General features: G+C 55.1%; 3 protein-coding genes across 5 annotated transcripts; 1 reads left to right on the top strand and 2 right to left on the bottom strand.

Annotated features, from left to right (window-relative positions):
• Positions 1-404: 404 nt before the first annotated feature.
• On the bottom strand, positions 405-2,626 carry BUD31 (BUD31 homolog). Of its 3 annotated transcripts, none has more exons than XM_039560123.1 (5): positions 2,525-2,626; positions 1,965-2,119; positions 1,372-1,494; positions 979-1,145; positions 405-675 (listed from the first exon to the last, which is right to left on the bottom strand). In XM_039560123.1, the coding sequence occupies exons 2-5, from the start codon at positions 2,056-2,058 to the stop codon at positions 625-627; spliced, it is 435 nt and encodes a 144-aa protein (XP_039416057.1). In that variant the 5' UTR covers positions 2,059-2,119; positions 2,525-2,626; the 3' UTR covers positions 405-624. The 3 variants fall into 3 exon arrangements, with proteins under 3 accessions (XP_039416057.1, XP_010390659.2, XP_010390660.2); XM_010392357.3 differs by lacking the exon at positions 2,525-2,626 and adding an exon at positions 2,219-2,500; XM_010392358.4 differs by lacking the exon at positions 2,525-2,626 and adding an exon at positions 2,242-2,500.
• A 119-nt stretch (positions 2,627-2,745) lies between these two features.
• Positions 2,746-11,137, top strand: PDAP1 (PDGFA associated protein 1). Its single transcript, XM_039560122.1, has 6 exons — positions 2,746-2,843; positions 6,030-6,121; positions 7,992-8,099; positions 8,469-8,590; positions 9,493-9,644; positions 10,295-11,137. Exons 1-6 carry the CDS (start codon positions 2,834-2,836, stop codon positions 10,351-10,353), a joined length of 543 nt encoding a protein of 180 aa, XP_039416056.1. The 5' UTR covers positions 2,746-2,833; the 3' UTR covers positions 10,354-11,137.
• A 1,353-nt stretch (positions 11,138-12,490) lies between these two features.
• Positions 12,491-19,592, bottom strand: ARPC1B (actin related protein 2/3 complex subunit 1B). The gene is made up of 10 exons (XM_039560597.1): positions 19,447-19,592; positions 16,930-17,003; positions 16,125-16,229; positions 15,240-15,462; positions 14,825-14,932; positions 14,326-14,532; positions 13,715-13,790; positions 13,436-13,632; positions 12,939-13,029; positions 12,491-12,792 (listed from the first exon to the last, which is right to left on the bottom strand). Exons 2-10 carry the CDS (start codon positions 16,991-16,993, stop codon positions 12,754-12,756), a joined length of 1,110 nt encoding a protein of 369 aa, XP_039416531.1. The 5' UTR covers positions 16,994-17,003; positions 19,447-19,592; the 3' UTR covers positions 12,491-12,753.
• Positions 19,593-19,621: the final 29 nt, after the last annotated feature.

Below are 19,621 nucleotides of genomic sequence, written 5' to 3'. Positions count from 1 at the left end.
AGGATTAGGTGGGCTGTAGTTTAGCAAACCCTGCGCAAAACAAGGAAGAAGCAAAATCAGATTTAACAGGGGTTTAGCTCGGTGCTGGTTTTGTCTCTGTCCTGTGTTCTGTCATTTCACATGTGACCTGTAAGACTCTAGACTGCTGGCATTCCTGAAGGGATCTGTGCATTAATTCCAGCAGAGAATTCCAGTGAAATTCAGCTTCCATCTGCACGTGGTCAGGGAAGAGCTCAGACAGGACATTTGGGAACTGTATTTCCTTTCCACACAGCCTTTTAAATGGACCTAGTTGAGGAAAAACCCCAGAGCAGCTCACAACGTGCAGAACAACCTTCAAGCACCCAGAACAGATCTAACAGGAGAAAAGGGGCACAGGAGTGTTTCACCAGATCACACCACTCTGTCAGGAAGGCAAACTTTATTTTAAAATAAATGGCTACACAAAACCCTACTCCAAAGCACCCCTCATTTATTCACGATCCAGGTGATTATGCTGCTGCTTTAATTATTATACAGAAGTATCCCATCACAGAAAGTGAAATTGCACTCATAGTCCATTGAGAAGGAGGAGGAGGAGGATGTCCCTCAGAGTTCAATAAACAAGTCTGATGGCAAAAGGCTTCAACCAGAGCAGCCTCTGCATCCACAGTGAGTGCACTCAATGATTCTGCCCTGAAAAACAAACATGAGGAGGGTGTTTCAGCCTAGCCCCAGCCAGAGCAGCAGGATCAGACCTCGAGGCAGGGAAGGGCTCTAGGTGGGAAGGTTTTCCACTGTTTGGTGTTATTTCCCATACTTAAACAACTTTAAATGAATGCCAAAGCTGACAGCAGCTTTAGAACCAGCTAGATACCAACCCTATCAGCAAAGGTAGGGGAAATCACCAGGAAGAACAGCACTACCCCCTCTGCTGTCACTGAGCTGGGAGAAGTCACAATAGCTACTGCAGAGCAGAGGAACAAGCTGGAGACTCACCACTTCCAGCTTGCTTTTGGGGACTCTGCAGATGCAGTTGGTCCCAAAGTTGGTGTCCCGAGTCTGAATGCAGCGCAGGCAGCAGAGGTTCTCATAGCCCTGCTTCTTCCACTTGGCAATCAGGTTTTTGTCAGCATAGCCCTCCTTGATGCAGTATTCATAGAGCTCTGGGGAGGAGCAGACACTGTCACCAGCAACTGTCACAAGTCTCACTATCAGGAGTTACCAGCTGTAGTAACCAGCAAGTACAGCCAGGCTGCTGCCAAGCCTTCCCTCCATCCTCCTTCCCCAGAAACCTGATCCCACCAACTCCCAGTTCAGCAGCATCCACAGGTAAACACCTCACTCACTCCAGTTTTCCCCTGCCCCAGGTAAAGCCCCTGCCCTCCTCACCTCTGCTGATTGCTTTCCTCTTATAGAAGAGATCAAAGATGTAACGTGTTTTCTGGTGGTGGATCCTGAAGATGGGCCAGAGGGACTCCACTTTCCTCTTCCCTTCGTGTGGCTCCGTCTCCGCTGGGAGGGAACACAAACACCAGGTGACCAAGTGCTTCCCTCAACCCCTTTGCAGTGAACTGTTCCAAGAACGTTCATAACTCAACACATGACAGAGATAAGACCGAGATTAATGGGAGGAGACTCAAATGAGAGGGACCTAACCTGGAACAGCTCCTTAAGGATCTCAAACCAATGGCAGTGGGATGACATGACCCACACTGGGATGGTGGGTGACTTCATGCCCACAGCAGCAACACAGACAGGAACTACCAGTTCCTCCACACACCCATGAGCTTCATCCCAAAACCAGCTGTAAGCAAAGCTCTGTGCTCCATAACCTGTGTACACCCCAAAAATAGGGACTACCATGGCCCAGGATCAACCTGCAGCACCACTGGAGGCACAGACACAGAAAAGGTCCACCTGTATTCACGAAGCAGCTCTTGTGAGCTTGTTTTGGGGTCCCATCCCAGAGAACACCCACTCACCTTCTCTCATCTTCTGATCCAGCTCGTCCAGCGTGGGCTCGATCAGCTCCCAGCCATCCGGGGGAGGCTTCCTGCTCCTCTTCACTTTGGGCATTGCCTCGGGAACGAAGGGGGCGAAAGGCAAGGGGAACCACTCTAGCACTCCCTCAGAATCACTAGAAAAAACGAAAGGAAAACAGCGGTCAGATATATTTCTCCTAAGGTTTCTGTGCCCCCTTCCCGTTTTCCACTTCAAGGATAAAAATGAGCTTTACAGAGCTCGTGAAAGAGTGGAAACCTCGGCGACTGCTGCACGATAAGTCAGTTTTTCTCCTCGGCAAAGCGCGGCAGCCGCTCCTCCCCCGAGGTGACAACTCCGCTCAGCTCCCTGGGACACTGGGGCGAGGCCGCCCGGCCCGGCCCCGGCAGCCCCACAGCGGAACCCGTGGCTGGCGGGGTGAAAGAAGGCCGCAGATCCTGGTTCCAATTCCTGTCCTGATCCCGGTCCCTGTGCTTGTCCTGGTCCCGACCCTGATCCCGGTCTCTGTCCCGCTCCCCGTCCCGGTCCCAGCCCCGCTCACCGCCCGCTCCCGTCGCGCCGCCGCCGCCGTCACCCGGGGGCCTCTCGCAGCCGCGCCGCCTCCTGGGCTGCCCTGCGCGCTGCCTGACCGGAGCCCGCCCCGCCGCACCCCCGAGAGAGGCGAGAAACCGCCGGGAAGGAACCGGCCCCGGCCCCGCTCCGCGCTGCGGGAGCACCGGGAGGGACGGCGCGGGCGGCGGGAGCGGCGGCGCTGCGGGCAGCCCAGCGGCGGGGCCCTGCGGGTGGGGGCGGTTCCGGTTCCGGTTCCGGGCGCCGCTCGGGCCGGGGGGGCCGCGCCGCCATCGCCGCGATGCCGAAAGGTGGTGGGGGCCAGGCCGGGCCGGGGGTTCCCCCGCGGGGAACGGCGGTGGGAGGACACGGGGGACAGAGAGGAAGGGGCTGAGGGGGTGTGTGGGCCGCCCCGGCGCGGGCAGGGCTCGTGTTCGCCCCCGGCTGTAAAGATGCCGCGGGGGCTCCGTTCTCTCCCCGGCCTTGGGGGAGCCTGCGGGGGTCCCTTTCCCCCTTACCGGCGGCAGAGGGCGGTCCCCGCGCTGCCCCCGCGGCCGTGTTTGGGCTCTGGGGGCTCTCGGGTTCTCTTCCCCCCCGCTCTGTTCTCGGGGGCTCCGGGGCTGCCTCGCCCCCTCCCCGCCCCCCAGGAGACGGCGCCTTCCCCACGCTCCTCGCAGAGCCGGGGGCCCGTTCTGTGCTCCCCAAGTGCCGTGACAGCGCGGCAGCCACGGGGGTGTCCGGGCCGGGGGCTGCCGGTCCCTCCCGTGGGACCGGGCTTGGCTCCATGTGCTCCCGCTGGAACGGGAACCGCGGCCGGTTCTCCCGGGACAGGGGCGTGGGGCTCACGGAGCCCCGGGGAGGTGGGTCCAGCCCCACGAGGGGCACCGGGGGCTGGCGGCCATCCCGCCCCGGGAGATCCGAGCGGCCGCGCAGGGGGGTCCCGCCCCAGGGGTGGTCCAGGGGCTCCAAACGCGGCTCCTTTGATGTGGCTCCGGCAGCGCCGCGTTTGGGTGTTCCGGAGCGGGCACCGACTTGCTCCTCGTGTGATTCAGGAGCGGGGATGAGGCACTGCCGGGCTGTCACGGCTCAGCGGGATCCACCCAGAACCTTCTCCATATGCACCATCTGCATAATTGGCTCTTGCAAACCTCGGTCACACACGTTGAAAACCAGCCCTTTCTCGTTCCTCTTCCCTGCAGTTTGCTCTGCTTTATTTCATCAGCATTTCCCAGCCTTTACCACCAAACTGATTCCTTGCTTAGATTTTATTTAACCACTTCATTTTGGGTCCATTTGCACAGTGATGGGAGATGGGGCTGAAGCTTCCACATGGTTTTTGTGAAGGCAGGGAACTGTGGGGGCTTATAACCCCGTTTTTCATATTTAAATGCCCTCTAACTTCAGGATTTCCTGCTCTTTATTTTATTGTACAGATTTCAGTGTTTGATTCAAACCTTTGGCTTTTTGTAAGAAGAGAGGTCTTTGGTCGTTCTCTCCCTAAGTCAGTGGGAGTTGTTGGATTGTTGGCAGAAGAGTGGATTTTGGCACTCACTGTTAATATAAAAGGGAGGGGCATTAATCAGCTACTAATAAATTTTTTTACAGGATTATTTCTGATTAATTTCCTTTTTTTCCCCCTAATACTTTGATTTTAAAAAGAAGAGATTCCATCAGCATCATTCCGTTCTCTTTCATCTAAATTCCTTAATTAGGCTGTTGAAAGCCAAAGACAGATGTGTTTGAACGTGGGCCTGCCTGGGCACCACTGGGCTTTGCTGCAGGTGATTCTGTTTTAAAAGTGCTTCACAGAGGTGCAAAAGAACCATTATCCCTGTTTTACAGATGGTGAGACTGAGGCACAGAGCTGGTCAGTGGCAGGTGTAGGAGCAGCTCCCCATGTCTGATGTGAGGTTTGATCTCTCTGTGGGAGCAGAGCCCCATCCCTGCACTGTGCTGAGCCCTTGCTGGGCTTCCATCAGCTTCATTCTTCCATTTGCTTCTTTTTAGGCTTTTAATGTAAAATATTTTCTCTTTAGTTGCTTCTGCCCCTTATCACCACTGTTTATTTGCAGTAATGAGTGGTTTGTGTTCCTTGGTCCTGAGCCCAGTGTGGAATTCTGGAGCAGCTGGATGAGGAGCCTGGCCCTGGCCGGGCTGGGAGCACAGCAGGCTTTGGTTATTTGGGGGTTGGTGTGTCACAGATGTCACTGTTGTTCCATTTGGAGTGATGTCATGTGCTGGGCAGTGAGGTAATGTCTCCCCAGGAGCATTCCAGTGGCAGATCTCCTTCCAGAGGGTGTCAGTGTTCCCACGTGGGATGGCTGGGAACAGACAAACGGAAAACACCTGTCTGGCTGCACCAAAGCTTTGAATTGTGCTTAGGGTTTGAGAGTCCATGAGCTTCCCCAGCTGAATCCAGGAAGAAGAATTTGGTCTCTGCAGTTCCCCATTTCTCTTGGAAAAATATTTCAGGAGTTTCTGTAAAGCTTCACAGTGGGGTTTTGGGACAGAACTAAGGCATATGAGAGTTTGTGCTGAAGCAGGAAAATTGGTCAGAAAATGTTGGATCTCTAAGGCTCCCAGTGCCTCCCAGTCCAACAGCACAGTGAGAGAGCAGTGGCAGATCTCCCATGGATCCCACAGTGCCAAGGAAGGAGGGACAATCCCTCAATCCCTCCCCATCACTGTAAGGTTCCCATTGTCCTTGGCAGGTGAAGGGGAGGATGAGGGAGATCCAGTGTTTCCTGCTCCTTCCATTGGACTTGCAGGACTCCTGTGGCAGCAGAGAGCTGCCTTGCCAGAGTTGTTTGCTTTTTGCCAAGCTCCCTCACTCAAGGCTGTGGATTGGCTGTATTCAACTTGCTTCCCAGTTCTTTGGGCTGGAAGAACATCACCAGAGCAGTGGCTTGAAGGGAGCATTAGTGGCTTCAGCAGTTCACTGATCAACAGAATTTGGAACTTGGGGCAGTGCCAGCCACGGTGACTCCCCTTCCTGCTTCCTAGAGCTTCCTATTTTTCCTCATAAAGCAGTAAAACATGGAGGCTCCTTTTAGTACTTCTTCAGCTCCCATTGTGATTCCCAAGGCTTTTGTCCAATTAGCTTCCTATTTTCCCCTGGCACAGTGGGAGGGGTTAAGGAGCCAAGCTTGTCGGAATGTTGGTTGTAACCACAGGAACACACTGTGATTCCTCCTGTGCAGGAAACTGGGATCTGCTGTGGGACTGAGCACCCCTTGCCAGCCTGGGAAGGGAATTGTAGAGGCCATGAGCACAGGCAGGGAGGGGTGGTATCAATAATCCCAATTCTCTGTGTGTCTTACCTAAAAGTCTTGGAGCATTTCACCAAGTTCAATGTGGGGTTTTGTTGTTTAGGTTCTATCAGAGGACCTATTTTGGTTTGTCCTATCCACACCTAAAATCCAGAGAGTGCTGCAGGAGGAACAGACCTTTCTGGAAGTTACCACTAAACCATGTATTAATTTTATTATTTTGTGCAGGTAGAAAAGGAGGCCACAAAGGCCGAGCAAGGCAGTACACCAGTCCTGAGGAGATTGATGCCCAGCTCCAAGCAGAAAAGCAAAAGGCAAGGGTATGTGTTTGCTCCTTTGTGTGTTCTGTCCTAACTCCTGTTTTATCCAGCCTGGTTATTCACTGTTCAGGAGCAATGGCAGCTTAGCCAAGTGTTGCAGATCATTCCAGCCATGATCACAGTATGGATCCTGAATATCTCCAGCTGGGGAGACTCCAAGATGTCACCCAGTCTGGTTCCTGAGGCCTGGGAGACCACCCATGGCAGCCTTTGAAAGTTAAGGGACAGGAGCTCATGACACAGTAGCTCTGGAGATCTTTTCTCTCCATATTTCATCATCCCAGTCTCCATGAGTGTCAGCTCATTTGTTCTGCAGCTTGGCTTTGGAGAGCAAGGGCCACATCTTGACATGCTACTGTACGTTGAAATTATTGTATTTTCCCTCATTCTACTGTAGATTTAGGGACCAAACTCCTTTGACTTCTTCCTGGACACATGATTTTCTTGTTTGCCTCTGACTTGCAGGGAGAGATAACAGAGTTTTCTGGTGTGGGGCCTCTTTTGGGTGCGTTTCTGTGCCCCAGCGTTGGACTGTAACAGCTCCCCCAACTTCCACTGTGAGCTGACTGCTGTCATGAAAGCCTTGGCTGCTTTTTGCAGCTCTTGCTCTCTTTATTCCCAAATTACCACAGCTCTGGTGACACTCTAATATTTTTCTGTGACTTTCTAAAGTGCTACCTCAGCCCAAATACACAATTCCAGCTGAGGCCTCAGAGCACTGACCACAGGAGGATAATTACACCCCATGTAGGAAGTCCTGATGAATACCTCTGAGATGACTCTCTCAAGCAGTTCTGAGCCATAGCATTGAGTCCTTTTTAATGTTTTGCCCAGCTGGAATTCGAGATGATTGTTTGGTTTGCTGTTTAGCCACATATTCCAGCTTTGTGTTGGATTTCTTCTTCCAAAGTGTAGCTCCCCTTGGTTAGTTTCTGATTCCACCTTCTTGGTTTCATTCCATATTTCCAAATTCTGAAACCACTTATGAGTCTCATCCTGTTTTCCAAAATAATTCCAACTCCTACCAGTGTGATGTCATTCACAAACTGTGTGTCTGTTCTCTGCTTCCATGTTGTTAATAAAAATACTGATTGGAAATGGAACAGAAAAGCAGGACCCACTTGAAATGCCTGTCTTGTTTCATAGCAAACCAGAGAACTGCACTTTGAGAAGGATTTATTTTTTGTGGTAATCCATATCACATAGTGATGATTACACAGATGGTTACAGCTAATACTGGTTTATTAAGGACAGCTTAAAAAAACCCCCCACAATTAACAAAATTACTCCTCTTACTGTTCCTTGCTCATCCACTTTGCTGGTTGCTTGAGGGATGTTGGTAGTGTAAAACAAGCTATTCATACCCATATTGGTTCTTCTGATGATTTAGAAATTAATTCCCAGGCTCCTGACTGGTGGAAGCTCTGCTAAAAAGGCTGTAATTCCTTGGATAATAATGTTCTGGTTGATGGTTGTCAGTTTGCTCCTTCTCTAGTTGTTTTTATTTATTCAGATCCAGGATGGAATCCATCTCTAAGCTGCATCCATGTAGTTTCCAATCTCTGAAATACTGTGCACTGGAAACCCAGGCCAAAATTCTCCTGGAGAGCTTTCATTTGGGGAAAGTAAAGTGCCAGTTGTGTCCTTCGCAGGGATTTTCCTGTTGGAGGGAACAGCAGAGTTCTTTGGAGGTGATGCTGTTGCAGAGGAACTCTCATTCTGTGACAGCCAGACTGCCTTGGTGGCCCAAGGGCCACATCAGGAACGCCAGTGCTCAGAGCTGTCACTCGTCCCTCCAAAATCTCATTTAAGAGCTGGATTTGGGATTTTTAGTGACATACATTGCCTCTAATTTCCTCTGATTTTGTAGGAAGAGGAGGAACAAGAAGAAGGAGGCGAAGGAGCAACAGGAGACCCCAAAAAGGAGAAGAAATCTTTAGATTCAGATGAGAGTGATGAAGATGATGAGGATTATCAGGTACTGGCATTCTCAGGGCATTTAATGCCCCTAATTCTTGGGTCAGGGGGGAGATGCATGCTCTGGATTCTGAGCAGAGCTACCTAGAGTACATTTTTTACGGAACTATTTTTAGAAGCCAAAAAGCCCTCACTTGAAAGCGTTCTGCCCTCAGAATGAAAACTCGTGCATATTTACAAATGAAATACAAAGGCAAGAAGATTTTTAAAAAGGCTGAAGGTGCCTTGGTTCCTAAATGGTTTTACTGGCTGGTATTAAAATCTTGACTTGAGCTTTTGGGGTGCTTTGCAGTGTGTTTGGAGAGCTCTTGGTGCAACCCAGAGCTGAGTGTGAGAGCTCCTTAACCTCCCTCTTGTTCTTTACCCACAGCAAAAGCGCAAAGGAGTGGAGGGGTTGATAGACATAGAGAACCCCAACCGTGTCATTCAGACAACCAAAAAAGTCACTCAGCTGGACCTGGATGGACCCAAGGAGCTCTCACGACGAGAGAGGTGAGTGTTCCCTGCTGCGTCCCTGGAATTTCAGCCTCGCTGCTGGCAGCAGCTTGGTGCAGGGAGGTGTTTCCCCTGCTCTGTGTCAGTGTTTCAGGGAGGCCCTTAAAGTGTGTTGCTGCCTAAAGCAGGCACTGAACAGCACCAAACTGGGCTCACTGTGCTTCAAAATGGGGCTCCTTAGAAACTTCACAGGAGTTGTCTGTCCTCTGGGAACAGCTGTGGCCATCCTGGAGCCAGGCAGCCTGCTGTGGGGCACTGAGAGAAAGGGATTTAGGCCATTCCTTTCCTAAGGTTTTATGCCAAAAATCAGACCTAACTGAAATCCTGAAATCATACTGCTGTGAAAGGGATTTAGGCCGTTCCTTTCCTGAAGTTTTATGCCAAAAATCAGAACAGAAATCCATTAACCAGAGGTCACCTTGGATCCACTTCAGTCTTGCTGCAGAAGGTGCCCTGCTGACAGGTACTGGTTTTCCAGATTTCGTGGTGAAATTTTGTCTGGGCAGATGAATAACCTGAAAACCAAAGTTTAATCTTCTGGTTTCAATTAGCAATGGTGAGGTTTGGAAGGAAAGATGGAAGCTTTTTTATTTGGCATTGATTGCTTCAGCAGAAGGACACCTTTGAGGGTAAGGCTGGGAAAAACATGTCACAGTTGTTGTGGTGTGGGGCTAATTTATTTGACCTCCTTGTGTGTCCATGTCCTTATTTAGCTGAAGCAAGGTAGAAATAATCTCTCTCCTCATCTCTGTTCAAACCCTGAAAACAGACAGAACCTGTGCTGGAAAACTGGTGAAGGACCCCCAGTTTGGGGATTTTTCCTGGTTGGAAAGCCCCACTCTGCCTGTTCCTGTGTGCTTCCTGGATACTCTGGTGATTGTTGTGTTTCTCTTGTACAGAGAGGAAATAGAGAAGCAAAAGGCAAAAGAAAGATACATGAAAATGCACCTAGCTGGGAAAACAGAGCAAGCCAAGGCAGACCTTGCCCGACTAGCCATCATTCGGAAGCAAAGGGAAGAAGCTGCCAGAAAGAAAGAAGAAGAAAGAAAAGGTTAGAGAATAATTAATCATATTCTCCTACCTCTCCATGCCATGGCTGCAGTGCCAAGAGGCACAATGCCACATGCCACACATGCCTCATCTGAGCCTGTGCGGTGTTGCTGAGTGTCATCAACTCCCTTCAGCAGAACCGGGCTCAGCTGTTTCCCTCTCATAAAAGTCTTGCTTTATAAACAAGTACTTGGGCACTGGAGCAGGGGAGGAGAGAAGGGAATTGCTCTTCATATCCATCTTGTCCCCTGCTTCCCAGGCAATTCTGGCTCCAGTTTAGGGGTTTGGCAGGCTCCTTGTGCTGGGTGATTTATCTGCTTTGCATGTGGGGATCTGAACTGCCCAGGGAGTTCACACAGCACTCCTTCCCTTCCTGGCCTTTCCCTGGGAGGTGTGAACCAGAAGTCTGAACACAGCTCCTTGGTGGCTTCCACAGAGAAATTTGGGTATCAGTTCATTTGTGGACACCTGGAGAAAGGCCAGGGATAGAAGGGAGCATACTAGAGGAGCTGTGCCTCTTACCTCTGAGAAATTGGTGGGAAGGGTGGGATTTTTTCCATTACCCAACTGGCAGGATTTTGATCCCCGGGGCTGCCAATCCACCCCCAGTTCCTGAGCATGAAATGATGAAACTGTTGTTTTCCTCCCCAGCAAAAGACGAAGCAGCCATGGCAGGTAAAAGACTGCAGTCACTATCCCTTAACAAGTAAGCACAGGCCATGCAAGAGGAGGAAACGCCAGGGAACTGTGCCTGGTCCTGCCAGGAGCTCTGCCGTGTCGCCTTCCATCGATGCCACGCAGAGCGTCCTGCAGCATCGACCTCACCTCCACCTCCAAGAGACACTGACGATGTGTTTGTCCTCATCCTGGCACAGATTTCCATTTGGGGTTAGGGGCAGCTGCTCTCTGCAGTGCAGAGCTGTGCTGGACAGCAATTCCCTGTAACAGTTCGGAAACATGAATGTTTTTGCTGTTTTTAGGATCAAGAACTCGTAGACGGTGGGGAGGGCAGGGTGGGAGGGAGCTGTGTGGGAGGGGAGGTGCTTCAAATACTAGATTGCAAGAAAATAGATTGTGGGGTCGTTGTGGGGTGGGGCATGGGGTGGGGAACTGACTTGGTATGAAATCCCAAAGGATAATGTATCTGAGGAATCCAGTTGGCAAAGAGCCCATCAAGTTGTGCTGCAGGGTGTTGCAGTATAAGCTGGGAGCCTGACTTCATGGACTTCTGGAGTGCCGTTCCTTCCCGGATTCATCCCTCCTTTCTTGCAGCCAGTCTCCCCTTTTCCCTCCTCTTCATTTTCTTTTTCTCCTCCTTATTAGGGATAGTGCCAGTTTTTAACCACATCATCCTTTGTTTAAAGGAGAAAAACAACATTTATTGTGTCAGATCCAGATGGAAAAAAAAACAAAAGAAAAAAACAAACTTGATCAAGTTTAAAAACCACCAAGAGAACTTGTATATTTGGCTGATTAAACTGTAAGTTATCAGAACTGCTGTGGCCTCGTGTGTGTGTGAAGGGCACAGCTGGGGGGGGTCCTGGGGGAGGCACAGCTGCAGCTTGGGGGCTGCTGGTTGTGGTGTGGAGTTTGGTTCAGGGTTCAGGAGCTCCATCAGCACACACAGCCTGAAGGGAAAAGCTTTTCCTGCTGATTCTGATGGATGTCTTGCACAATCTGTTTACCAGGGTGGAGGAAACAATTACCCTCAGGCCACTGTCTGGCCTAGTCTCTGTGTCAGAAGGGCAGTCACCGAACTGTCACCCCATCTCAGATGTCTCTGGAGGGGACATGCTCCAGCCTGCTGTGCCCCAGGGGTCTGGGAGTCCTGCTGCCAGCCTGTTCAGGGACACCAGTGCTTCCCAGACTCACTCCCCCAAAGGCTGGAGGAGATATGGCCCCAGGGCTTGGAGCAGTGGAAGTCACTGGGAGAGGGGGTTACAGCTGTGGAGAGGAAGGATGAAAAAGGGGATTTGTTGTGTGTCACCCTGTCCATGCCTGGCTGCAGGGACTTTGGCACGAGGGTGTGACACAGGACTGTGCCCCAGGGAATGTCACTGTGAGCTGCTGGCTCAAGCCACAGCTCAGACCAAGCCTAGATTTGGGATAGGAAATATCCTCAGGGAGCTGTGGAAGGATGAGCAAGTGCTACCAGGAGAGGTGCCTGTGCTGTCAGCTCTGAGAGGGAAGAACTGATGGGGTGGACAGCCTGACACGGGAGGTTTGGGTGATCCTTGGAGCAGAGGGAGGTGGATGGGGCAGGACAGGGGGAGTTTTTGGGCTGATGCCTGGGATGGAGCAGGGCAGGAGTCACAGGGGGAGAGGTTGGGGCTTGTAAACAGATGGAAATAGGTGGGAAAATCTCAGAGTAACACCTCCCACTAACTGAGGGCTGGAGCAGAACTTAAATGTCACTGTCCCTCTGCCAGCCAGTGCTCCCTTCCCAGGCCGTGGGCGGTATTGGGACTGATCTGCTCCTGTGGTAACTGGCTGGAAAGGGGCAGGATTAGTTCGGCAGCCCAAGGTCTGTGAGCTGGCTCCAGGTTTGGGAATTGCCCACCTGACAGGACTTTACCAGGGAGACTCAGACAATAGGAAACCTGTGCTCCCTGGCTACCTCCATCCTCTCCACTCCCTTTTCCCTAACACCAATCCTGGTTTGACATAATGCTAAAGCAGGGAATGGGGAAGTGACATTCCCCTTATCCCCACGATCCCAATTCACCCTCAGCACTGGTGGCAGAGAGGACGTGACCACCTGTGGTGAGATGTGGCGCAGCACCGTGATCTTCCCTGATCACAACTGTGTTTGCACTGAACTTGCTCTAAAAAAGTGCAAAAAACAAGTTTTGATTTATCAAGGAAAATCCTTTATTTGCTATTTCTCCAAGCAATGTATGACCAGCATCGGGAAGGATGGTAAAAAAAATAGTAAGAAAAATGGTTTTCTTTGTCTGGAAACAGCCACCAGGGCTGGCTGGCAGCGGGGACAGGCACTGGTGGCAGTGTGGCCCAGTCATGTGGCACGGGGGGGGGAGTGGCAGAGAGCAGCAGGCAGGGGGCAGAGCAGGGGCAGCTGGAAGCGTGGATGCCCTTCCTGGATGGCTCCTTCATTTGATCTTGAGATCCTTCAGCGCTGACTCCAGGCTCTGAAACAAAACAGGAAGGTGTTTATCAGTTTGTTGCGTCCCAAAGAAACCGGAGGTGGTTGGGAAGCTGAAAGGTGGGGAACTGGGAGGGAAGATGGTTCAATGCTGGGTACTCCCAGCCCAGGGCCTCCTTGAGGATTCCTTACCTTGACATCCCAGATGCTCATGCCACCGTCCATCCCCGTGGTGCAGAACTGGGAGCACTTGTCCTTCCCACCCGTCAGCACTGAGATCTGGCTGTGGGTGCAAAGAGGGAGTGGGAATCAGTCCCAGGTCGCTGCTGAGCCCTCAGAGCCCTTGGAGCTGCCTGGCAGCCATGGGTGGGAGTGGGGCTGGACCCCTTCATCTTTCCCACCCATGTGCAGGAAGGCACTGGGGATACCCAGGGATGCTTGGGAGTACCCAGGGAAGCTCAGGGACACCCAGGGCTGTCGCAGCTCCTGGTGCTGGCACCTCAGTCTCTCCCTCCCACTTGCAGGGATGCTCAGGGACATTCTGGGGATATGCAAGGATGCTCCAGGGCTGTCCAAGCTCCTGGGCTGGACAGCAGCACACCCAGGGGATGCTCAGGGATCATCAGCCCCAAGCAGCCCCAGAGATGACCCCAAGCCTGTCCCTCCCCGCCCTTGTCCCCAGCCCACACCTGATGCTGTTCTTGTGCAGGGTGTCCAGGGTGGCATTGGCCGTGTCCGAGCTCGCTTTCTTGTCCAGGTTCTGGAAGCGCTCGCGGGCGGTGAGGCCGCGCTGGGAGCTCTGCTTGGGGACGTCCAGCTTCCCCCCAAAGGTCAGGGTGCCCTGGCTCTCCTCATAGGTGAACAGCATCGGGCAGCAGTCATGGCCCTGGGGAACAACCCCAACCTGCTCAGCTCCCTCTGGCCAGCTTCAGCCACAGCACCCACCCCGTGCCCCCGCCCGGACTCACCGCGGCCACCAGGCTGTTCTCAGTGATGAAGGTGACAGCGAGCAGGGGGAGGGTCTCGGTGCACAGGGAGGCAACACTGTGAGGTGTGAGCAACGAGCTGAGCTTCAGCCTCGGTGCTGAGACTGGCACAGCTCATCACATGGGTGGGAGCCACCACCTCCTCCACCCATGGTGATCTGGGGATTGCTCCAGGGGTTCCCCAGCTCCTGGGGCTGAGCCCTCTATGTCCCACACCCACGTACAGGGATGCTCAGGGAGTATCCAGGGATGGTCAGAGATACCCAGGGCTGCTCCAGGGCTATGCCAGCTCCTGAGGCTGGACCCCTCTACTTCCCCCACCCAGGTAAAGAGATGCTCAGGGAATACTCAGGGATGCTCAGAGATACCCAGGGATGCTCCAGGGATGCTCTAGGGCTATCCCAGCTCCTGAAGCTGAACCCTTCCATCTCCCCCACCCACATGCAGGAACACTCTGGGATGGCTCTCAGCCCAACCCAACCCGAACACCTCCATCCCCGTGTCAGTTTGGGGGTCAACCCCTGCTGCCACCCCCAGCACAGCCTCCCCCAGTCCCCCCAAGCCCCCTCCTGTCTCCAGCCCTCCGTGCTTACGCCATCTTCTTGCCGGCGTCGGCCAGGCACAGGGTGCTGTCATGGCTCACCCAGGCCACGCGGGAGCCGCTGGCCGAGAAGCAGATGCTGTGCACCCACCCACAGCTGCTGCTCGACTCGAACATCAGCTCCCCAAAGGGCATCTTGGAGCCCCAGGGCGTGGGGCTGGGCCTCTCCTCCACCTCCTTGATGTAGGCTGAGAAGATCCTGGGAGGGGAAGAGCCTTGGCTTGTCATGTGTCCCCGGATGCAGGACTTGCACCACCTTCATCCCTGCCCCTTACCTCAGTTGTGTGACTCAGTTTCCTGGCAGAGCCCGTGGAGTGTCCCCCTGCCTCCCCTGTGTGCTGTATCCCTGGGATGGTCCCCAGACCTCCCTGCATCTCCCCTGTGCTCCATTCCCTGCTCCAAACAGCACCCGAGGTGAAGCTGGGCCCCCAACCCATCCTTGAGGGTCCCCCTGCCTCAGGCCCCCCGGTCATTCACCCCCTGCTCCTCACCTGCACTTGAAGTCGCAGGAGCCAGCGGCCAGGAGGACGTTGTTGGGGTGCCAGTCGAGGCTGAGCACTGTCGAGCGGATGGGCTTCTTGATGTGCTTGCAAACCCACCTGTGTGGAGAGGGTTTGGCAGCAGAGGGGCAGCATCACCACCCTCAGAGCCCCCTGCGATTTTGGGGGGCTGGCTGAGGTTGGTCAAGGTTCCAAATGCCCCAGGAGCTGCCCTGGGTCACTATTCTGCAGTAGGAGCTTGGGCATGGGGAGTCAATCCCTCCATTTTCCCATCTGTCTCCACTTCCAGCTCCTCCAGTCTCTTATCTCCCAATCCATCTCCCATCCATGCATGCATGCATCCATCCATCCATGCCCCCTCCTGTTCCCCCAGGACAGACCCACTGAGGCCGTGCCAGAGCCTCACCAGTCATTCTCCTGCTCAAAGTAGCAGATGGAGATGAGGCGGGAGCCGCTGCCCACGGCGAACTTGTTCTCCTTGGGGGACCACTTGACGCAGCGGGCGGCGCGGTTGATGCGCAGGATGACCAGGGTGGGCTTCCAGACGTTGCCCTTCAGGGTCCACACGTAGGCGTTGCGGTCAGTGCCACATGTCACCAGCCGGTTGCTCTCAGGGGCCCAGTCAATGCCTGGAAGGCAGAGTGGGGTGATGGTGGCCCAGGGAGCCACGGGAAAGGGAATGGGAATGGGAATGGGGGCGTGGCACTCGGAGCTGGGGGATGTCTGAAGGTGTGGTTGTTCTGGGTGGTCTCTGCTCCACAGCTCCTCTTTGCCCCACACCATCCCTTCCCATCCCTCCCACCTCAAAGCATTCCATGTCAACCCATCCCACCCCATCTCTCTCATCCATCCATCTCAATCCACCCCACCCATTCCCATGCCTCCTACACTGTTCCATCCCATCCCAACCCATCTCTCCCATATATCCATCATCCATCCATTCCTCTCATTCCACCCTACACCATCCCTTCCCTTCCCATTCATCCCACATTACCCCAATACATCTCACCCCATTTCTCCCATCCATCCATCCATCCATCCATCCATCCATCCATCCATCCATCCATCCATCCCTCTCCCTTCCCATCCCTCCCTTCCTCCCTCCCTCCACCTCATCCCTCTCCATCTCACCCCTGGCTGCCTTCAGCTGGACACAACCTGCTCCATTCTCCTCCACCCCTGCACAACTCCCATCCAGAGGGTGCCAGTGCCACGAGCGGGGCTGGGAGCAGCTCTGGGACAGGGCCACCCACCCTCTGTGTCCCTGTCCCCTCTGCCAGCTGGGACTCACCTGTCACCTGCCCGTTGTGCTCCTTCAGCTCATGGACTTTGCTCCACTTGGCCCCATCCTTGCGGTAGATGTGAACCTCGTGGTTGTTGGGGCACAGGGCGATCTCTGGGAGTGACAGTGGCCGGGTCAAAGCCCTCCCCTGGGTCACAGGCTCCGCAGGGCCAACCAGCACCCACCCACCCCTTCCTGGGCTCCAGGTCCTCACTGAGCCCCAGCTGCCTGGCGGGGTCCCACCAAGCCCCCCAGCCCTGGTCCTGCACTGTCCTGATGCTGCAAATTGTCCCTGTGGCAAGGGAGCACCCCACAGCCCAGTGTCTTCCCTTCCCTACAGTGCGGTCCCATGGAGCTGGTGGGATGGGACAGGACAGGATGGGATAGGATGGAATAGGACGGCTGCGGGTGCACAGCTCCCAAATCCATTCCGCCCCGCCTGCCCGGCGCTCCGGCCGCAGCAGAGAAAGCCCTTTTTGTTCTCCCACATCCCCCGGGCCGTGGTCGGGAAATGCCATCGGCCGTGAATCACCCGGCTCTGCTCCGTGTCCGTCCCTCCCCTGCCGGTGCCTCGGGGCCGGACGCTGTGCTGGCACCCCTGTGCCAGGCTCTGTCCCGGCAGGTGGACCAGGGGACACGGGGGATATGTGCTGTCCCAGCCCCCAAATTTGCCCGTGGCAGGATCTGCTTCTCCAAACCCAGCCCCAAGCCAGCACTGCCCTGTCCCGAGAGCACCACCCACCACAGGGATGTTTAGCCAGGATAGTGCCTCGGGATGTCCTTGGGAATTTCGGGGTGCCCCAGCCGTACTTACGGGTGCGGTCCTTGTTCCAGGCATGGCAGCTGATGGGCTCCAGCAGGAAGCTGTGGTAGGCCATGGCTCACGGGCTGGGGACAGGGAGAGACCCCCAGGCTGTCATGACATCCTGCTGCAGCCACAGGGACAAGATCCCAGCTCCCAGCCTCACAGAGTGATCCTCCCCATCAGCCCTGTGTTGCAGCCCTCTGCATCCCTCCTCTGCCGGGGAGAGGGTTTCCCTGAGGATTTCCAAGCTCAGAAACTGCCCATTTCCAGGAACTTCTAAACCCTGCTGTCATCCTGCTCTAGCTGGCTGGAGCTTGCTGGGCAGGAGCTGGCTGGGAACACCAGGATCCTAGTGCCAGCAGCCCCATGTGCATCCCTGGGGTCCCACCACGGGAAGCACCTCCTCTCTCCACCCCAGCAGGGCCAGATCCACTTGCCCCTTCCCCGTCCCTCATTTAGGAAGAGCCAAAGCCCCATGGAGGCACCTCCATCCCATCAGTGCTCAGCCCTCAGGACTAATCCCTTCTCCTGGCTGAGCTCCCACCATTCCTGCTGGTCCCCAACTGCTCCGGTGTCATGGGATGGAGCAGTTTGCCCCAAGCCCGCTCCAGGTGCCACGGGACCGGGAAGGGCTCCGAGCAGCGTCACAGCCCCTTGGCCATCGGGCCGAGGGACCACAGGGATGTAGGGAAACACCTCGCCAGGGAGTGGCAGACGGGGATTACTCACAGCCCGCTCTCGGCTATTTTGGGAACTCCCTGAACACGTCCCGTTTTCTTTGGCAGTTAAAACGCTACAGGGGAAGGAAAAAAGTCCCTCCTAGTAAAGCTCCGTCCCTGGGCTGGGGAAAAGAAAATCCGAGGAGCTCCATCACCTGCCTTCTGCATGTGGAGAAATTCCAGTGCTGATGCAGGGCACGAGCCCTGCTATCACACATCCCCTGGCCAAGGGCATGGGCATGGATGAGGAGGCAGCTGCCCTATCCCAGCCCCACCGATCCTCCTGGGATACGGCACAGGGTGTCCCAAGGAGGATACAAAGCTGCTGCCACCACGAGCCTCTGCCCTGAGCCCTGTGGATGGAGCAGCACCCGAAGGACAGACAAAATCATCAGTGACAGGGACACTGCTATTGGCATTGCAAGAGATAAGGAGAGCAAAAATGTGTGAAAAAGGGATTTGGCTGAAATGGGGACCCGGCTGAAAGGGCTCCCTGGAGGAGGGATGGGAGGCAGGATGCACCGAGGTGCTTTCCGGATTCGACACTAAGAAAACAGCAATGCTTTTTCTTTTTCCAGGTGGTTTGGGGGCTCAGAGGCATAAATCCTCCTTCCTGGGGGTCCTGCTGCTCCCTTGCTGAGTGCCACTCTGAAGGGATGAGTTCAGCTGCCGTGCCAGGGCCGGAAGCCTTTGCCAGACACGGGAAGGAGTGAGGGCTGTGAGGGCCTTGGCCGCTGCCTGCAGCGGGTGTTGTTTCATTTCCCCCACAGCCCCTTTGCAGCCAGTTCCCTGCTGCTGTTCCGCTGGCTGAATCCTGCTCCCGCCCTGGAGTGATCCACGGGGGCTCGGCAGCCCCTTCCCCAGCTGGGAAGATCATCAGAGGAGCTGTGGTTACCCCCCTTCCCCCCCAACCCAGGGGCTCTTGAGGGAGGAAAATGGGAATTTTCCGAGGGCCAGACAGGGCGGGATTGGGAGCTGGAGCAGCTCCGTTATCTCCCAGGCCAGTCCGAGCAGTTCGGAAACATCCTCGGAGGAGATAACCAGACCTTGGCAGAGCGAGTGCCGGGGGCTCCTCCCAGTCCCGGGAGGAACCCACACACCAGAGGAGCTGGAGTTTGGGTTTTTACGAGCCTGGCGGGGTGGCAGGAGGTGGGTTTGCATCCAGTGAGGATCCCACTGGGAGCTGGGACCCCCTGAAACTCTCCCCAGACACTGTGGTGGACCCCTGCACCACCAAGACCCCAACACCGACCCCCGGAAGCCTCTCTGCTCCCTGTGGCATCCGAAGGTGTCACCCTCCCTGCTCCTGCCAGCCAGGTTGGGGACACCCGTCCTCAGGCCCCAGTGTTGGTGGGGGGTACCCCATGAGCCAGCCTGGCCCTGGGGGGACACCCCCGTCCCAGAGCAGACGGAGGGCGCTCTGACCCTCCTCTTCCTCGCGCCGGGCAAAGCGGGAAGCAGCTGATTCCCGAGGAGGAGAGGACAGATTGCGGCAGCTCTGCCTCTGCCGGCACCAACCCCGACGGGACCCCCACAGGAGGACTCTTTCCACCCCGCCAGAGCTGTCAGAACGCCGGCAAGAGAAAAAACCCTCAAACTTGCTGCCGAGGCTGGGAGAAAACCCCAAAACATCCAAAACGCAGCGACAGTGAAACTCGCACGGGGCAAGGGGCTGCCTGCACCCCCCTGACCCCAGCTCGGGGATACCCCCCGAACCCTGGAGCAGGGTGTGAGCGCCAGGAGCGGTGACAGCCACAGCCCCATGGGACAGCCCCAGGTCCTGGCGGGGGTAGCAGAGCTGCCTTACCTTGCTGGGCAGCGCGGGCAGGGCGGGCTGGGCTCGGTTCCTGGACGGCGGGGCTCGTTCATGGACTCTGGGCAGTCGACACGAACGGAGCCCGGAGCGAGCGGCGGGAGCTGTGCCTGCCCCGCCGAGGCAGCCTGACTTCCCTTTTCCTCTCCGAGAAATGCAACCACTTCCT

Source organism: Corvus cornix, chromosome 14 (assembly GCF_000738735.6).
Source record: "Corvus cornix cornix isolate S_Up_H32 chromosome 14, ASM73873v5, whole genome shotgun sequence".
Taxonomy (NCBI): Eukaryota; Metazoa; Chordata; class Aves; order Passeriformes; family Corvidae; genus Corvus; species Corvus cornix.
The sequence above is the reverse complement of the archived record's forward strand: the minus strand, read 5'-3'. Positions and strand labels throughout refer to the sequence as shown.